The following is a 12920-nucleotide window of genomic DNA, read 5'->3' as shown; positions in this document are numbered from 1 at the left end:
TACAGCTCTCTGACGGACTTGCATAATTGATCTACATTCAACCTAAAAAACTTAATAGCATAACAATGTATTATCGATGATGGAATGATTGTTCGCAATCGCAGGTATGCCCGGCAGAGACCCCAAATCCAACCCGAATAAAGCTTGATACCGCTACCAAGCCATTGCAGTTAGTGGCAGCATTCTTGCAATGCATTGGTCCCGATAAGTTAGCATCGATGGCATTCTGGTCAATTTGTTCTCACAAGAGTTCCCAAGTTGTTGGAGCGAAACAGCAGATTGAAAGCGTCAACATTGAGACTCACGGAATACATGATAAACTCTATGGCTGTTTCCCAAATCACACTTTGGAAACAGAAATTAGACAGAACGGCACGCACACTATGTAGCGGTTACGAGACTGATGTCAGTTTGACGTTTGGCGAACGATCAAGACGGACACGACCAGTGAGCAAAAATAAATGTCAGGGATAAAACTCTTATGACCATACACCCCAGACCAGTAGGTCATCTTCGATGGGTGTATCGTTTCGCGTTTCGTGAAATTCGTACACCCAATGTGGTCCCAGCACCGGATTATGTCGCATTTCACACCACACTGTACGCCGATACGCCCGATAAAACGGGCAATAATGACAACACGTCGCCCCTTCAAGTACAATACCCTCAAACAAAACACAAAAACACATCAACAAGCCTGTCACAATACGATTTAAGTTATCCACGCACTCCCATAGTCTACACTCTGTACGAATTGTGTTACGTGTGTGACTGGTGTAGTATGTACTGTGTCCTGATGTTTGCTGTTTGCGCATGTGTAATAGTGTATCGAATTACCCGGCTCTGCCCGGTGTAAGTTGTCAGTGTAATGGATTACGTTCGACTCTGTCCCATGTTCTCAGTGTAGTGTGTGTGTGTGTATCTCGCCCCTCTGTGCGTAGTGTGTTGTGTCTCTATCTCATCCTCTCTGCGTGTGCGACCCCCGCGGCCGGTCAGTGGCTCGACTGGTGGAACAGTACGTCCTCATCCTCGTCGTCGTCCGAGTGAGCCAGCAGCGGCAGCTCGGTCACCCGTCCGTCCCCCCGATCGCCGGAGCCGGGGCCGCCCTCTCCGGTCAGGAGTCGGCGCGCCTTCAGCGCCGCGTGCAGCGTGATGCCGGCCACACAGGTGACCAGGCCGACGGCCTTCAGGGCGCCCAGCTCGTCGCCGGCCACCAGGATAGCCAGCAGCAGCGTGCACACCTCCTGAAGACAGAGAGGAACGGGGTCATCAGCCGTCATAGCGGGGCAGACACAGCAACAGTCATAGGACCCAGAGTCACACTTCCTGAAGACAGATGAAGCCATAGAGTCACACCGGGACGGAGACAGCTGGACTGGAGGGGTGGGAGCCATCTTGACACCACGGCAGGCACACAGCAGTGGGATCCCGTATCACACCTGAAGATAGGGACGTCACACCGGGGCGGACAGTGGACACAACAATAGCGGGATTCAGCTTCGCACCCGGATTGATGGGAACGGGATCCACAGCGTCACACCGTGTCAGACACACAACCAGAAGCTAGAAATCTGGGCAGCACCGACAAAGTCACTCAAGTGGCAAGGTCCAACTTGGCCGTTTGACGTGATATTCCATTTGTAACCCAAAATCGCCACGCATAAAGACCACCGGACCATAAAAATCGAAAAGCAAACCTTTGCTTCAATTAGCGGCGGCTGCTCCTCGTCTACTGCGGACCACCCTTATAACGGGTCTTCTTTCTCGACCGCCGAGAGCAATCAACTCTGAGCACCAAGTGTGATCGACTCGGGACGCCAGGATCTCACCTTGAACACGCCTGCCACGCAGAGTGTGACGCTGGAGGTGACTCGCAGCGCCAGGAACTCGGCGGCGTCCATCAGAAAGGCCAGCAGGCAGCCGAGCAGCACGTGACCGGCCGACGAGACCATCTGGCGCGGCTCAGAGTAGAGGAACAGGTCGACCGAGGTGGCCACCGCGGCGCCTGGAGACAGACGGATAGCCAGGGTCAGATCTCGGTCTGATACAGTACCATTGCGCCACCGGAAATTTTGCAGAACGAGGAAGGGTTGTAGCATCAATCGGGTTATGTTTCATACAGACGCGTCCCTCTTCACAGTGAACTGGAGCACAGTAGTAAATGAGACCTGATTTATGATCATAAATGGGTCATGAGCAATAAGCCGGTGATAATGACAATAATAATTGCATCGAGCCGCTGCATAATAAGGAGAATCATTATGACCTCGGACTCTCGTGGCCACGTCACCGGGTCCAGGACCATCACCAGTCCGATTGATTGCTGCAAAGACTACTGCTCAAACTCAAAGTCGTGACTATAGCTCAAATGGTTACATGACGGCGACAGAACGACAGGTTAACGACGAGGGTACGGTGGACACTGAACGACCGATTTTTTCACGCCTAAAACCTTAGGTCTTTTCAGTTTTCACGTGCATGCATAGAATCAACTCCCAAATCAAACTGAACATGCTTCAATAGCCGCATTTCATTAGATGGCCTTGAGCACGTTATGCGCGGTGGCGACCGGCCAAGTGGTGAATATGGTTATTGTGTGGCGGACAGGCGGCACCGGCACCGTAAACAGCGGCCTGTCACCGCACACTGCCGACAGGTGTGTACGGTATCGATCTGCCACGGCAGTTCAGCCGCCGCAAATGGCACGGTCCGGGCGAACCCTCCACCGCAGACATACCACAACAACGACAGGTTCACAACGGAGCGTGACGATATGGAAAACATGATCGGATAAACCGCAAAAGCGATGGACTCAAACAAAGCTCACTTTGTTACAGCCGGAGTTTGATGTTTGATGATCTGCATTGGCAAACATTTTCTCCGTTCACCCACCTTCGAAAAACACGGCGAACGGCAGCAGTGAGACCATCATCCAGGGCTGGATGTGGTAGATCATGTCTATTGGGTTCGCCAGACCGAGCTCCTCCTTCTGCATCAGGATTTGGGAGAGCGTCCATCGAAGGCCGCTGAAACCACGTCCGTCCGGCAGTTAATGGGACAGATAGGGACATAGATGAAAGCTGAGCACCGTGATGTATCTGCAGTTGGATACAAAACAGGTTGTTTAGACGCAATCGAAAGCAGTGAATCGAACATATGTGACAAGGGATACGTGGATTAATGAATTAAATGAGGTGCAGAAGCAGTTCACAATACGAGTGACGAAGAACTGCCAAGAAAAGGTGGGCGATTAGATGTCAGAAACAAGCAAACAAGTCAATATGTCTCAAACACAAGACTCAAACTCAAACTCAAGACTTAACAAGACTCAAACACCGGTTAACACCTCGTAAGACGGTCAAGAGCTATACAGGGTGCACAAAAAGTTCTGGCCCTCTTACAGTAAGCGCTCCTACGCGTACTACGGTTGCTTTTCGGGAAGCCAAAAGCCGCACGCAATATCTTCAATGATCCTGCTACACAGCCAGATGTCGAACAAGCAGTTAGCAGACCATTAACGGCCAGTCATGGAGGCAGGCTAAACGTTACATTTTCGTTGGATACCCGCGCGCGGCGCGGCTAAAAACGGGCATGACTGTTGAGCAGGTTGCGATGAAATTTGGAGCCCCCTGCGAACAATTACGCGTATCAAAGCCAAATACCAATAGGGGAGATCCTGGAATATGCCCCCAGGTCAGACCGGTCACGTCCAGTCAAAACTCTGAGAATGTGACTGCCGTGTCTCAGGCCATCCAGGACAGCCCACGGCTCGGGCGGCAAAAAGTGCCTAACCGTCTTCATTAACGCCAATTAGAAGATAAATGGGACGATGTATGAGCGTCTGCTTGACAGTGACGTCATCCCATGGATCCTGAAGACGTATCCAAAAGTCGATTTCGTTTTCCAGCAGGATACTACATCCGCAAACAACGCAAGTTCCATCCAGCACAAGCAAACGGAGGACTGAGGAGCTCGGGGGAGAAGCCCATTGTTGGCTTAATGACATATTGCCCCCTCAGTCACCCGACCTGAACCCCTTGACTAAAGCGTCTAAAGCGTTTTGCAGGATGAGGTCCAGGGAGTGTCCCATCCCAATTTGGAGGCCCTGAAGGCACACATCGTGAAGATGTGGGAGACGAAGGACCCCACCTACATCATCAAGACATGCAAGTCTTTCCGCCTACGTGTGGAGAAGGTCATTGCCGATAAGGGGGTTATATCGCGCATGAGGTGAGTGAACGTATCTGGTTTGATAATGCAAACCAATATTTGGTGTTAGCGTTGATAATATTCACTCCGATTGCATTCGTTTATCGAAGTACAGAAATGGGCCAGAACTTTTTGCGCACCCTGTACAAGCGGCCTATGCCCCCACTGAGTCACATTTAGATAGACATTGAATCGCGTTTCGATCTACACCTTTTTAGGCGCAAATTAATCTAACTGAAGACCAAATTAAAACAAGTGAAATCCAATTTAAGACAAGTGAAGCCCATATTAAAACAGTTGAGATCCAAATTAATCTTTGTGAAATGCATTTTAAAACAATTGAAATGCAGTTTAAAACGCTTGAAAGGCCGCAGAATATACGAACTGCAGAAAGCTATTAGTGTCGCAAATGATTGCCAATGAGTGATCAATTTGCTTATGATTTCAAGAAGAAAATGTAAAATCAAATACCAAATGACATAGTCTTTATTTGTATTCTTTCCAGGACGAAGACAAAAACCCTGACCGGGCAGGAGGTAATATCGCTGTGAGAAACCAATGCCATCGTATATTGGTACGGTACAAACATCAATGATCATGCTCAATACCAATAAATGTCGGTGTAATTCATTGACAACAAGTGCGCTGTTTACATTCTTACGGTAATTCATGGGCGATGCTGGCCCCCGGTGCGGCACATTGGAGCGGCCGCGGAAAACCTGGCACCGTGACCGCCTCCCCCGGCCGCACCCGGTAGTTCTCGTTCCATGCAAACCGATAACCATTGCACTACGAGTGTAGCGCTCACACGCCCATCGCCAAGTCCATGAGTGCCAGACACCCAGCGAAGTGCCTTTGGACGTGATTGCAAGCGTGCATGCACATGATGGGTGTGATGCGAGGCATGGCGGCATCAATGTTGCGCTCGAGATATCGAAGCCGGTGCTCGGTCTGTGAGATCCCCGTCTCTGGCGTCATCATCTCCTGAAAGCTGGCTGTCATGCTGTTCTTCATCGCCGCCTTCATCGCCGACCAGCACTCCTCAATGGGGTTAAGAGGTGCGCTGTAGGGGGCGGTGCGGAGGACTTGGACGCCCTCAAACTCTGGCTCCGCTTGGATGGCCTCCAGGTCGGTGTGGGCTGGCGCGTTGTCGCACACCACCACGACATTCTCCATCGGCTCTGGACAGTGTCGAAGAGCTCGCCGGAGCCATTCGCAGCAGTCCTCCTTGCGGAACGATCCGCGCCGCCGCTCCCAGTACACCATGCCCGTTTGGCTTATGGCGCCGATGACATGGATGTTGTCGCCCTTACCTGTGGCGACCTTCACGCAGCACCGTTGGCCGCGGCGGGACCGTCCCTCTGAACGTCGGAGAAACAAATTTACATTTGTTTTGTCCATGTACAGGATCGTCTTACCAGCACCAGTGGCTTCCATCACCTTTCGCACAAAGGTGGCTCTTCTGTCTTTATTTGTCGCACTGTTCATTGTTACCGGCTCGGGCAGGACCTTCTTAACCGTGTACATGCGACCACTCAGGTGCTTGTGAACAGTGTTAGTGGACAGCTGCACACCAGTCTCCTCGCGCAGTTTGTTCGCGATCTCCTTCAGAGTGAGCTGAGGGCTAGCTTCCACATAGCCCACTAAAGTGTCAATCATTGCCGCGTCCACCTTGCAGACCATTGCGCCACCTCACTTCCTTGGTGGCCCGTCACCGTCACCCTCGCATCGCCGAATGTAGCCGTAGGCAGTCTTCACGGCAACTCCATTGGCAGTGGCGGCCTGCTTCCAGTCGCCGCCAGCTTTGAAGCAGTCTATAATCCGCTTCCGAGCATCACGTGGGACTCGGACGTAGTGCCCACGCCGGGTTCCTGGTTTGACTCCACGTCGATTCGGCGTGTTTGCCGGCGCTGGTTGGTCAACTTCCTGATCCGTGTCTTCTAAGACCTGAAAGTCACCCTCCATGATGCAATGCAATTGTATGGTACAGAAGTTATTGGTATTTACAGAAGAAATAAATATTACATAGACTATAAAACCAACTTTTCACACCAATCTACTTCAAGTGAGTGAAATAAGCTGGACTCAAAGGAGCCGTCGTCTTCAGAGGCCTGTTTCACAAACAAATAAAGTGTGTAATTACAAAGAAAAAACTTGAGTTTAAAAGAAATAATTACCAACATTTGAAATTTGGATTTCACGAAACCTTCGGGCATGAATTTTGAGTTTAAAATTTGCAAACTTTTTTACAAGAAAAAGTTTGCTAGAAAACACGGGAATCGCAAACTTTCTGTTTCACGAAGACCAGAAACTTGAAAGAAAACATCGTAATTACAAACCTGAAATTCCAGTGGTCCTGACGTTCGGAATTTTGATACTTTTTGTGCAATGATGCAAAGCAATCAATTATTTAAAACAAATATGATATGCTGAGTCATTATATGCTCTTTTTCACTTAGCACATTCCCTACGAACCAGCTACGAGCAATAAATAAATATCGTCATGTTTTGTCATTCGCGCGCCATAATTGCATTCAACAGTCTTCTGCTGTCAAATGTTTTAGGTGTTATTTTCTTTCGATAATAAGATATTGTAAACTATCATTTATACCACTCAGAAACAGCATCATTATTTTTAATTTATTCCTGCAATTTCTGACATGAAAACTAGACATAGTTTGATAAAAAGAAGCAATATCTGTAACATGTTAAAGTTCTTGATTAAAAACAATTTTATTGTTTACAAGTTTATTTACCAACTCTTTTTATCGGAGGTGCCGCTGGTGATGAAGTTTAGTGAAACCCGATTTTACATAGTTTGCAAAAATACTTATGAATTGTAAAGTTCAAACACTTGTAATCGCAAGTTTTTAGTGAAACAGGCCTAGCTCAGAAAAAGATGTCAGTAAAATTAGTTTTTTCACGTGCAATTTAACTGCAAAACCATGCACCTTGTTTTAGTAAACCTCCGTTAGGCACATCAGTGCACCCACCTGCATAGGCATAGGTTAAGGTATCATAGCTTCAACAATCGCCACATAGGTAAATGTTCAACACATCCAATAATGTTAAACTCATCAACTGTTTTAAATTGCATTTCAATTGTTTTAAAATGCATTTCACAAATATTAATTTGGATCTCAACTGTTTTAATATGGGCTTCACTTGTCTTAAATTGGATTTCACTTGTTTTAATTTGGTCTTCAGTTAGATTAATTTGCGCCTAAAAAGGTGTAGCCGTTCCAATAAGAAAAATGCTAATCAACCGTTCGCAAAAACAGCATCTAAGACGATATTGCTCTCCGCTTTTAACTTGCACAGTACATTGGCATCTCGATCAGTCGTATAGTAACAATCAATTCTTACGTTTCTGGGTGTCAAACAGTGTCGCTCACCTGGTGACGGAAGCCGTCAGCGCCATCAGGAAGCCCAGCAGGTGGAACGTGGTCGACTCGTAGGTGAACGTGACCAGCCCTCCGGAGATGAGCATCACTATTACAGCCATCGACCATTGCTGGCGGGGGCCGGAGAGGCGTCAGTCACATTTACCACGAAACGGTACAGAGCGCAGAAGCCCGGAATAATACATGCATTGAGATAGCTGCTAGGAAAAAGTGCACTATAAACGTTCTCATACATATGCTTCTAATAGGCCAAGATTGTGTTGGCCTGTAATATCTGATTACTTCAGAGTACTTTTATAAAATCAAATGGAAACTCAGATCGGATATCGTTAAACATGAAACATCGTTAAAAGTTAAGTAACACGTAGTGCTTGCGAAGTTCTGTATTTGAATCAGGAAGTAATAAAGCAGAGGGTGAACCTACAGGGTGTAACAAAATTATCCGGACATCTGTCATTCCGTTGTAACTAAAAAGCAAAATATTCTGGTGGTTTTCTTGTTATACAGGGTGATCGAAAAAAGTGTCACCCCTAACTTAAAATCTACATAACTCGCGACTGGTAGGTCGGATGACTACCGCCAGGCAGCATCGGAAAGAGCAGGCAATTTCTTTTCAATTGAATGTATTCATGATTGTTTTCAGTTCCAAATCATGTCCCCATGGGCTCAAAAACCAGTCAATGTGCGGCTTTCACGCGACACGAAATTCACCGAACGGGATCGGACACCGCTGAACGAGAACAATGAGTATCGTAACTCAACATGACACACACCTTACACATTACACATGGAGTGTAGGTTGTTCACTGCAGACTGTTTCTCGGCTGACCTTAGACTCGTCTTCACTCGAAGTCGACTCGGTGCTCGAACCGACCGCCACCGCAGGCGATGCACGCTTCCAGGCCTTTTGGGAAGGCCTCGATTGCCTTTATCTCACCTGACGCTGGGAGATCTTAGCACAACACACCTGCAGCCGCTCTCTCAGGTGGTCTAGATCACGGATCTTCACGCCGCGGTAAACGAGCCTCTGCAGTTCTCCCCATACGAAAAAGTCCATCGGGTTTAGGTCAGGACTTTTTGGAGGCCACGCTTTTGAACACGCCAAATTGCGTCCTTAACATACTTTCTGAATAGCTACATCTTCGTTTGCGGCATAAACCATGCATATTTACATCCATTCGAAAGGAAATTGTATGCTCTTTCCAATGCTGCCTGGCGCAAAGTCGTACGACCAACCAATCGCGAGTTATATGGCTTTTAAATTAGGGGTGACACTTTTTTTCGATCACCCTGTAGTACAATATAGCCAGTAGCCACCTTTCAAAGACTCACCAATTTTTCGATGCGAAGAAATAGCGCACATATGTAAATAAATATGACCGATGTGCTTTTTGTCATTGTGTAAAGTGTAACGCTGATGAACTCAAAGCTCCACTGTGAAAGACCGATGTCTAGCGCGCTGAACACGCCTGGTGCAGCCATCTTGGTCCAGAAGACGCGCCATGACAGCGTGGTCCGCTGCGTGTGGTACGTGCATTCCAGGTAGTTTCGGACCGCGGCCGCCAGCAGGAATTTCACCGTCAGGTGCGCCAACACGATGGAGAGTGGAAAGCGCAGCTCCTGTCGACAGTGTGGACAGTCAGCAGCGCATTGAGGCTGATCTGCAGCAGCACCTCGATGACATGACGATGGCAGACACAACACAAACACCTGACAAAGGCGAGAATTCAGATGGAGCATTGAGCAAGGCAAATTCCAGGCCGCTCAATATAGCAGAACCTTTCTGATCATGCAAGCAGACTAGTTGAAAAAACTGGGGTCAACTAGTTATCTTTATTTCACAACTTGCAAACAGTGCAACCCAAAAGAAGACAATTTGATATTTTTTATAAATTCACTCTCAGCAATCATGCACCAGCTCATAAGAATGAGTTTTAATCTTCAACAAATGAATCCTGATTAAAACAGATCAACACCATACCTGTAGGAGATGTTTCTGATAGAATGTCAATGATATTGAGAAGAAAAAATAGATCAAAATACATAAAATACTTTTCACTGCATGTCTTATGGCAAAGCGATTCATGATTGCATTCACATTTTCCAAATTGGAAAGAGCTCTTCACATTTACCTGAAAAAATGAAAAAACATGTAATAAACATTTAGAGTAGACAGCAATACAGTATTAAATGCTAACGTTCCTAATTTGAAATTGGGTTCAAGGTAGACCCCACTGCATATGTCTTCAGCGCCCATTGTAGTAGTTAGCAGGTACATTCATAACAAAGTGTAGGCAATCCATCCCAACACAATCAGCAGAATCCATGGTGCATCAAGTTATGGTACTGCTTATGGTACCAATTAGAACCTATCATGCATAACTCTCGTTATTTAGTAGACACCGTAGACTCTGATTCTGACCCATGGTTCTAATAGATTTTGATGCATAGACAAAATATTATAGTGCATTCTGATCCAAAGTGCAAAGAAAATTCACTGTGCAGTGTGGACTGCTGAGTGCTGGTGTTCAAAAGATAAATATCCATAATGATTACATCCACATCCACATTAGTTAAGCCCATATTGAATTCAGAGTTCAGACATTTCAAGAGTTGTTCCCAAAAGCATACACATATGCTAACAGTTTGTTGATAATGTACAATGTCAGTTCTGACAAGGTGGTATATCAGCATGCTTACAAGTAACCACCTAGGCATAGTTAAATAAGCAAGAAATTGAAATACAATTCCTTAACATAAGGCTAATTTTGGACGACGGTGAAAAAAGGGCGCCTGGGGCGATTTGAGCAAGGTTCGTGAAATTTACACATGACGTTTGGAATGTAGAAGGCCCACGAAGGGGGAGAAGTCACAAATGTCACGTGACAAATATGCCCTCCGGCGCCCTGTTTTCACCGGCGTCCCTAATTTTAAATTTTGAAAATTGGCCGGTAAACTTCCCGAGATCTTTGGGGAGGGCCGAAACACACACACACACACACACACCCCACGGATGGTAGGGTCCCCCGATAGCCCTACGGGGCGCGGGTTAATGCAGCAAAAAAAACTATTCATGAGATGCATCTTAGTATTTGAAAGTAAATAAAGCTTATTTGATAAAGGCACAAGTCAATGGAAGTTTGAATTGGATCAGGAACGGATGCTATACCTAATTACTAGTCAGCATTCACACTCAGAACCTGAACTAGAAAACCTTGAAAAGTTGATCAACTTGATCATACAATTTCATGACCTTTTAAAGAATTACAAGCGATCTCTACAAGTGTCACCAGAATGTGATACAGTAAAATAATGGAAAATATAGACACATCATGCACACACCCCGGCGATTCCTCCACAGCTAAATGCAAATGCTGCGCCAAAAATGCAACAACTTAGATCAAGGATCGCATATTCGAAGTAGGGGTTGAAAGTACTCGCGTCGGGAGAAGTGACGTCATTGGAACGATCTCATTTCTCTCGCCCCTGTCCAAAGATTGTTATCAAATTCTTGCATAAGCATCCTGTAACGAAGCTTACCGGTTGATGTATGCTATTCTGAGCTCACTTTCACGCCAGCAGTCAGAAGTCAAACACAGTCCATAGACTTACATGCAGGCGAACTGTAACCCAAGATACCGATTTGTAACCCATGGCATTATTGCCCGTCCTGCGGCTGATTTCATAAAAAGGGCGTTCCGCAAAACTTGCGACTGACGCAGTTCTCGACCAGTTTAGTTGCACTTCAGCTTCACGCCCAAAAGGTATTATCATATGTTGTTATGAACTTGGTGAATGTAATAAAACAGTCCATGTAGTAGGCCGAACTCAGAAGTCCCGACGACGCGGCCTTCAACGTCTGAAACATAGGCGGCGGAACGGGGAGGGCACCGGGGCACCGTGCCCCCCTTTGATTTTGGCATTTTAACATTAGCCCTATGGGCGTTGCATGGAAATAATGGGACCAAAAGTCGGCAGTGCCCCCCCCCCCCCCTTAAAGGGACCCTCCCACCTTAACATTAGTTTTGAGTTGAGATAGCCAAATTGGTGGCCATGGCCTGAAAATACCGGTTTGGGCACTCACAACATCGAAAAATGCTTTAATTCGGAGATATGGAATTTCAAACTTGCAGTTTTCGGATTCTAAGGGGCTAATGCATTGGTATGCCCCCTTAGAATTTGTGACGTCAGCGGAGGTCTAACGATTTTTAAATCTTTTACTAAAACGTTTGGTAGCACGCGGTGGTATATGCTGCTTTGCGCGCAACAAATGCCGCACTTTCAAATAAAGTCGCTAGGAACAGCGGAGATCCCAGAAAGTAAACAATAGTAAAAGTCTAATATCTTGAAAACCGGTGAATATTTTTCGATGAAATTTGGTAGATATTCGTTTTCGCTCTTCCTGAACCGAGCGACATCACTTTCATGCCAATTCATTAACTTTTTTGAAGGTGGGAGGGTCCCTTTAATTGAAGGTGTTCCGCCGCTACTGGTCTGAAATTCCTTCCCGAGTAGCGACAACGTGAACGATGTCATCATCACTCCTCCCTTTCCCATTTCAATGCTGACCAGGGTTACCGCTGCTAGGGAAATTTCCCTTTTCTATGGAAATCAGCGAAGATCTAGGGATATATGGATTTCACACGAAATCTAGGGAAATGCCACAAACCCGAAAAATTGTTGTTTTTTCAACAATCGAAATCATTATTGTCATCAATTATTCTTCCGCATGCTATATCAAATAAATATGAGAACATTTTTTCACAAAATTAAGGTTTGATGCTCTCGTTTTAAATATATAAAGGGAATTACATATGTATGCATGTAGTTATAAATAATTCTTGCTATTATTTCAAAACGAACTGCTTCTGCTTTGTACCATTTCGGGTGCGGCTAATTTTTTACATCAAAGTTTTTGTTTTGGCGTGATTTTTACAATGTCTAGCGCATATCACTTCCTTACGGTTAAATTGACGGTGCAAAATAATGCATCGACTCGTGTCTCTTACGCCAGCACTACCGCTACCAATACGGCAGTTTCCCGCGTCTCGCAACACCACAATTTGCAATATACCACTCAGTCATATTATACCAAGTACAGTAATTTGCTATATGCCAGCAATTTCATTAGAATCTCTTACGTTAACGTCATAGAATGTAGTAAATTGCTGTTTTGGGACGCAGCGACTATAACACGAATGGTTTGAATGAGGAAAGTACGTCAAATCCCATGAAAATAACCGTATCTAGGGAAATGATTTTTAAAATAGGGAAATTTTCGTGAGAATCTGGGGAAACCAGCGAGAC

General features: G+C 46.0%; 1 protein-coding gene across 6 annotated transcripts; it reads right to left on the bottom strand.

Annotated features, from left to right (window-relative positions):
• Positions 1-55: 55 nt before the first annotated feature.
• LOC122364549 (solute carrier family 35 member C2-like) lies at positions 56-12539 on the bottom strand. Of its 6 annotated transcripts, XM_043335042.1 has the most exons (8): positions 10956-10979; positions 9595-9745; positions 8946-9233; positions 7605-7723; positions 2893-3026; positions 1830-2005; positions 947-1244; positions 56-912 (listed from the first exon to the last, which is right to left on the bottom strand). In XM_043335042.1, exons 2-7 carry the CDS (start codon positions 9697-9699, stop codon positions 993-995), a joined length of 1074 nt encoding a protein of 357 aa, XP_043190977.1. In that variant the 5' UTR covers positions 9700-9745; positions 10956-10979; the 3' UTR covers positions 56-912; positions 947-992. The 6 variants fall into 6 exon arrangements, with proteins under 6 accessions (XP_043190977.1, XP_043190975.1, XP_043190972.1 ...); XM_043335040.1 differs by lacking the exon at positions 10956-10979 and adding an exon at positions 12519-12539 and having other exon boundaries at positions 56-1244; XM_043335037.1 differs by having other exon boundaries at positions 56-1244; positions 10956-11005.
• Positions 12540-12920: the final 381 nt, after the last annotated feature.

Source organism: Amphibalanus amphitrite, unplaced genomic scaffold, assembly GCF_019059575.1.
Source record: "Amphibalanus amphitrite isolate SeventyFive unplaced genomic scaffold, NRLGWU_Aamphi_draft 000682F_arrow, whole genome shotgun sequence".
NCBI lineage: Eukaryota > Metazoa > Arthropoda > Thecostraca > Balanomorpha > Balanidae > Amphibalanus > Amphibalanus amphitrite.
This window is presented reverse-complemented; position numbering and strand designations above follow the sequence as displayed.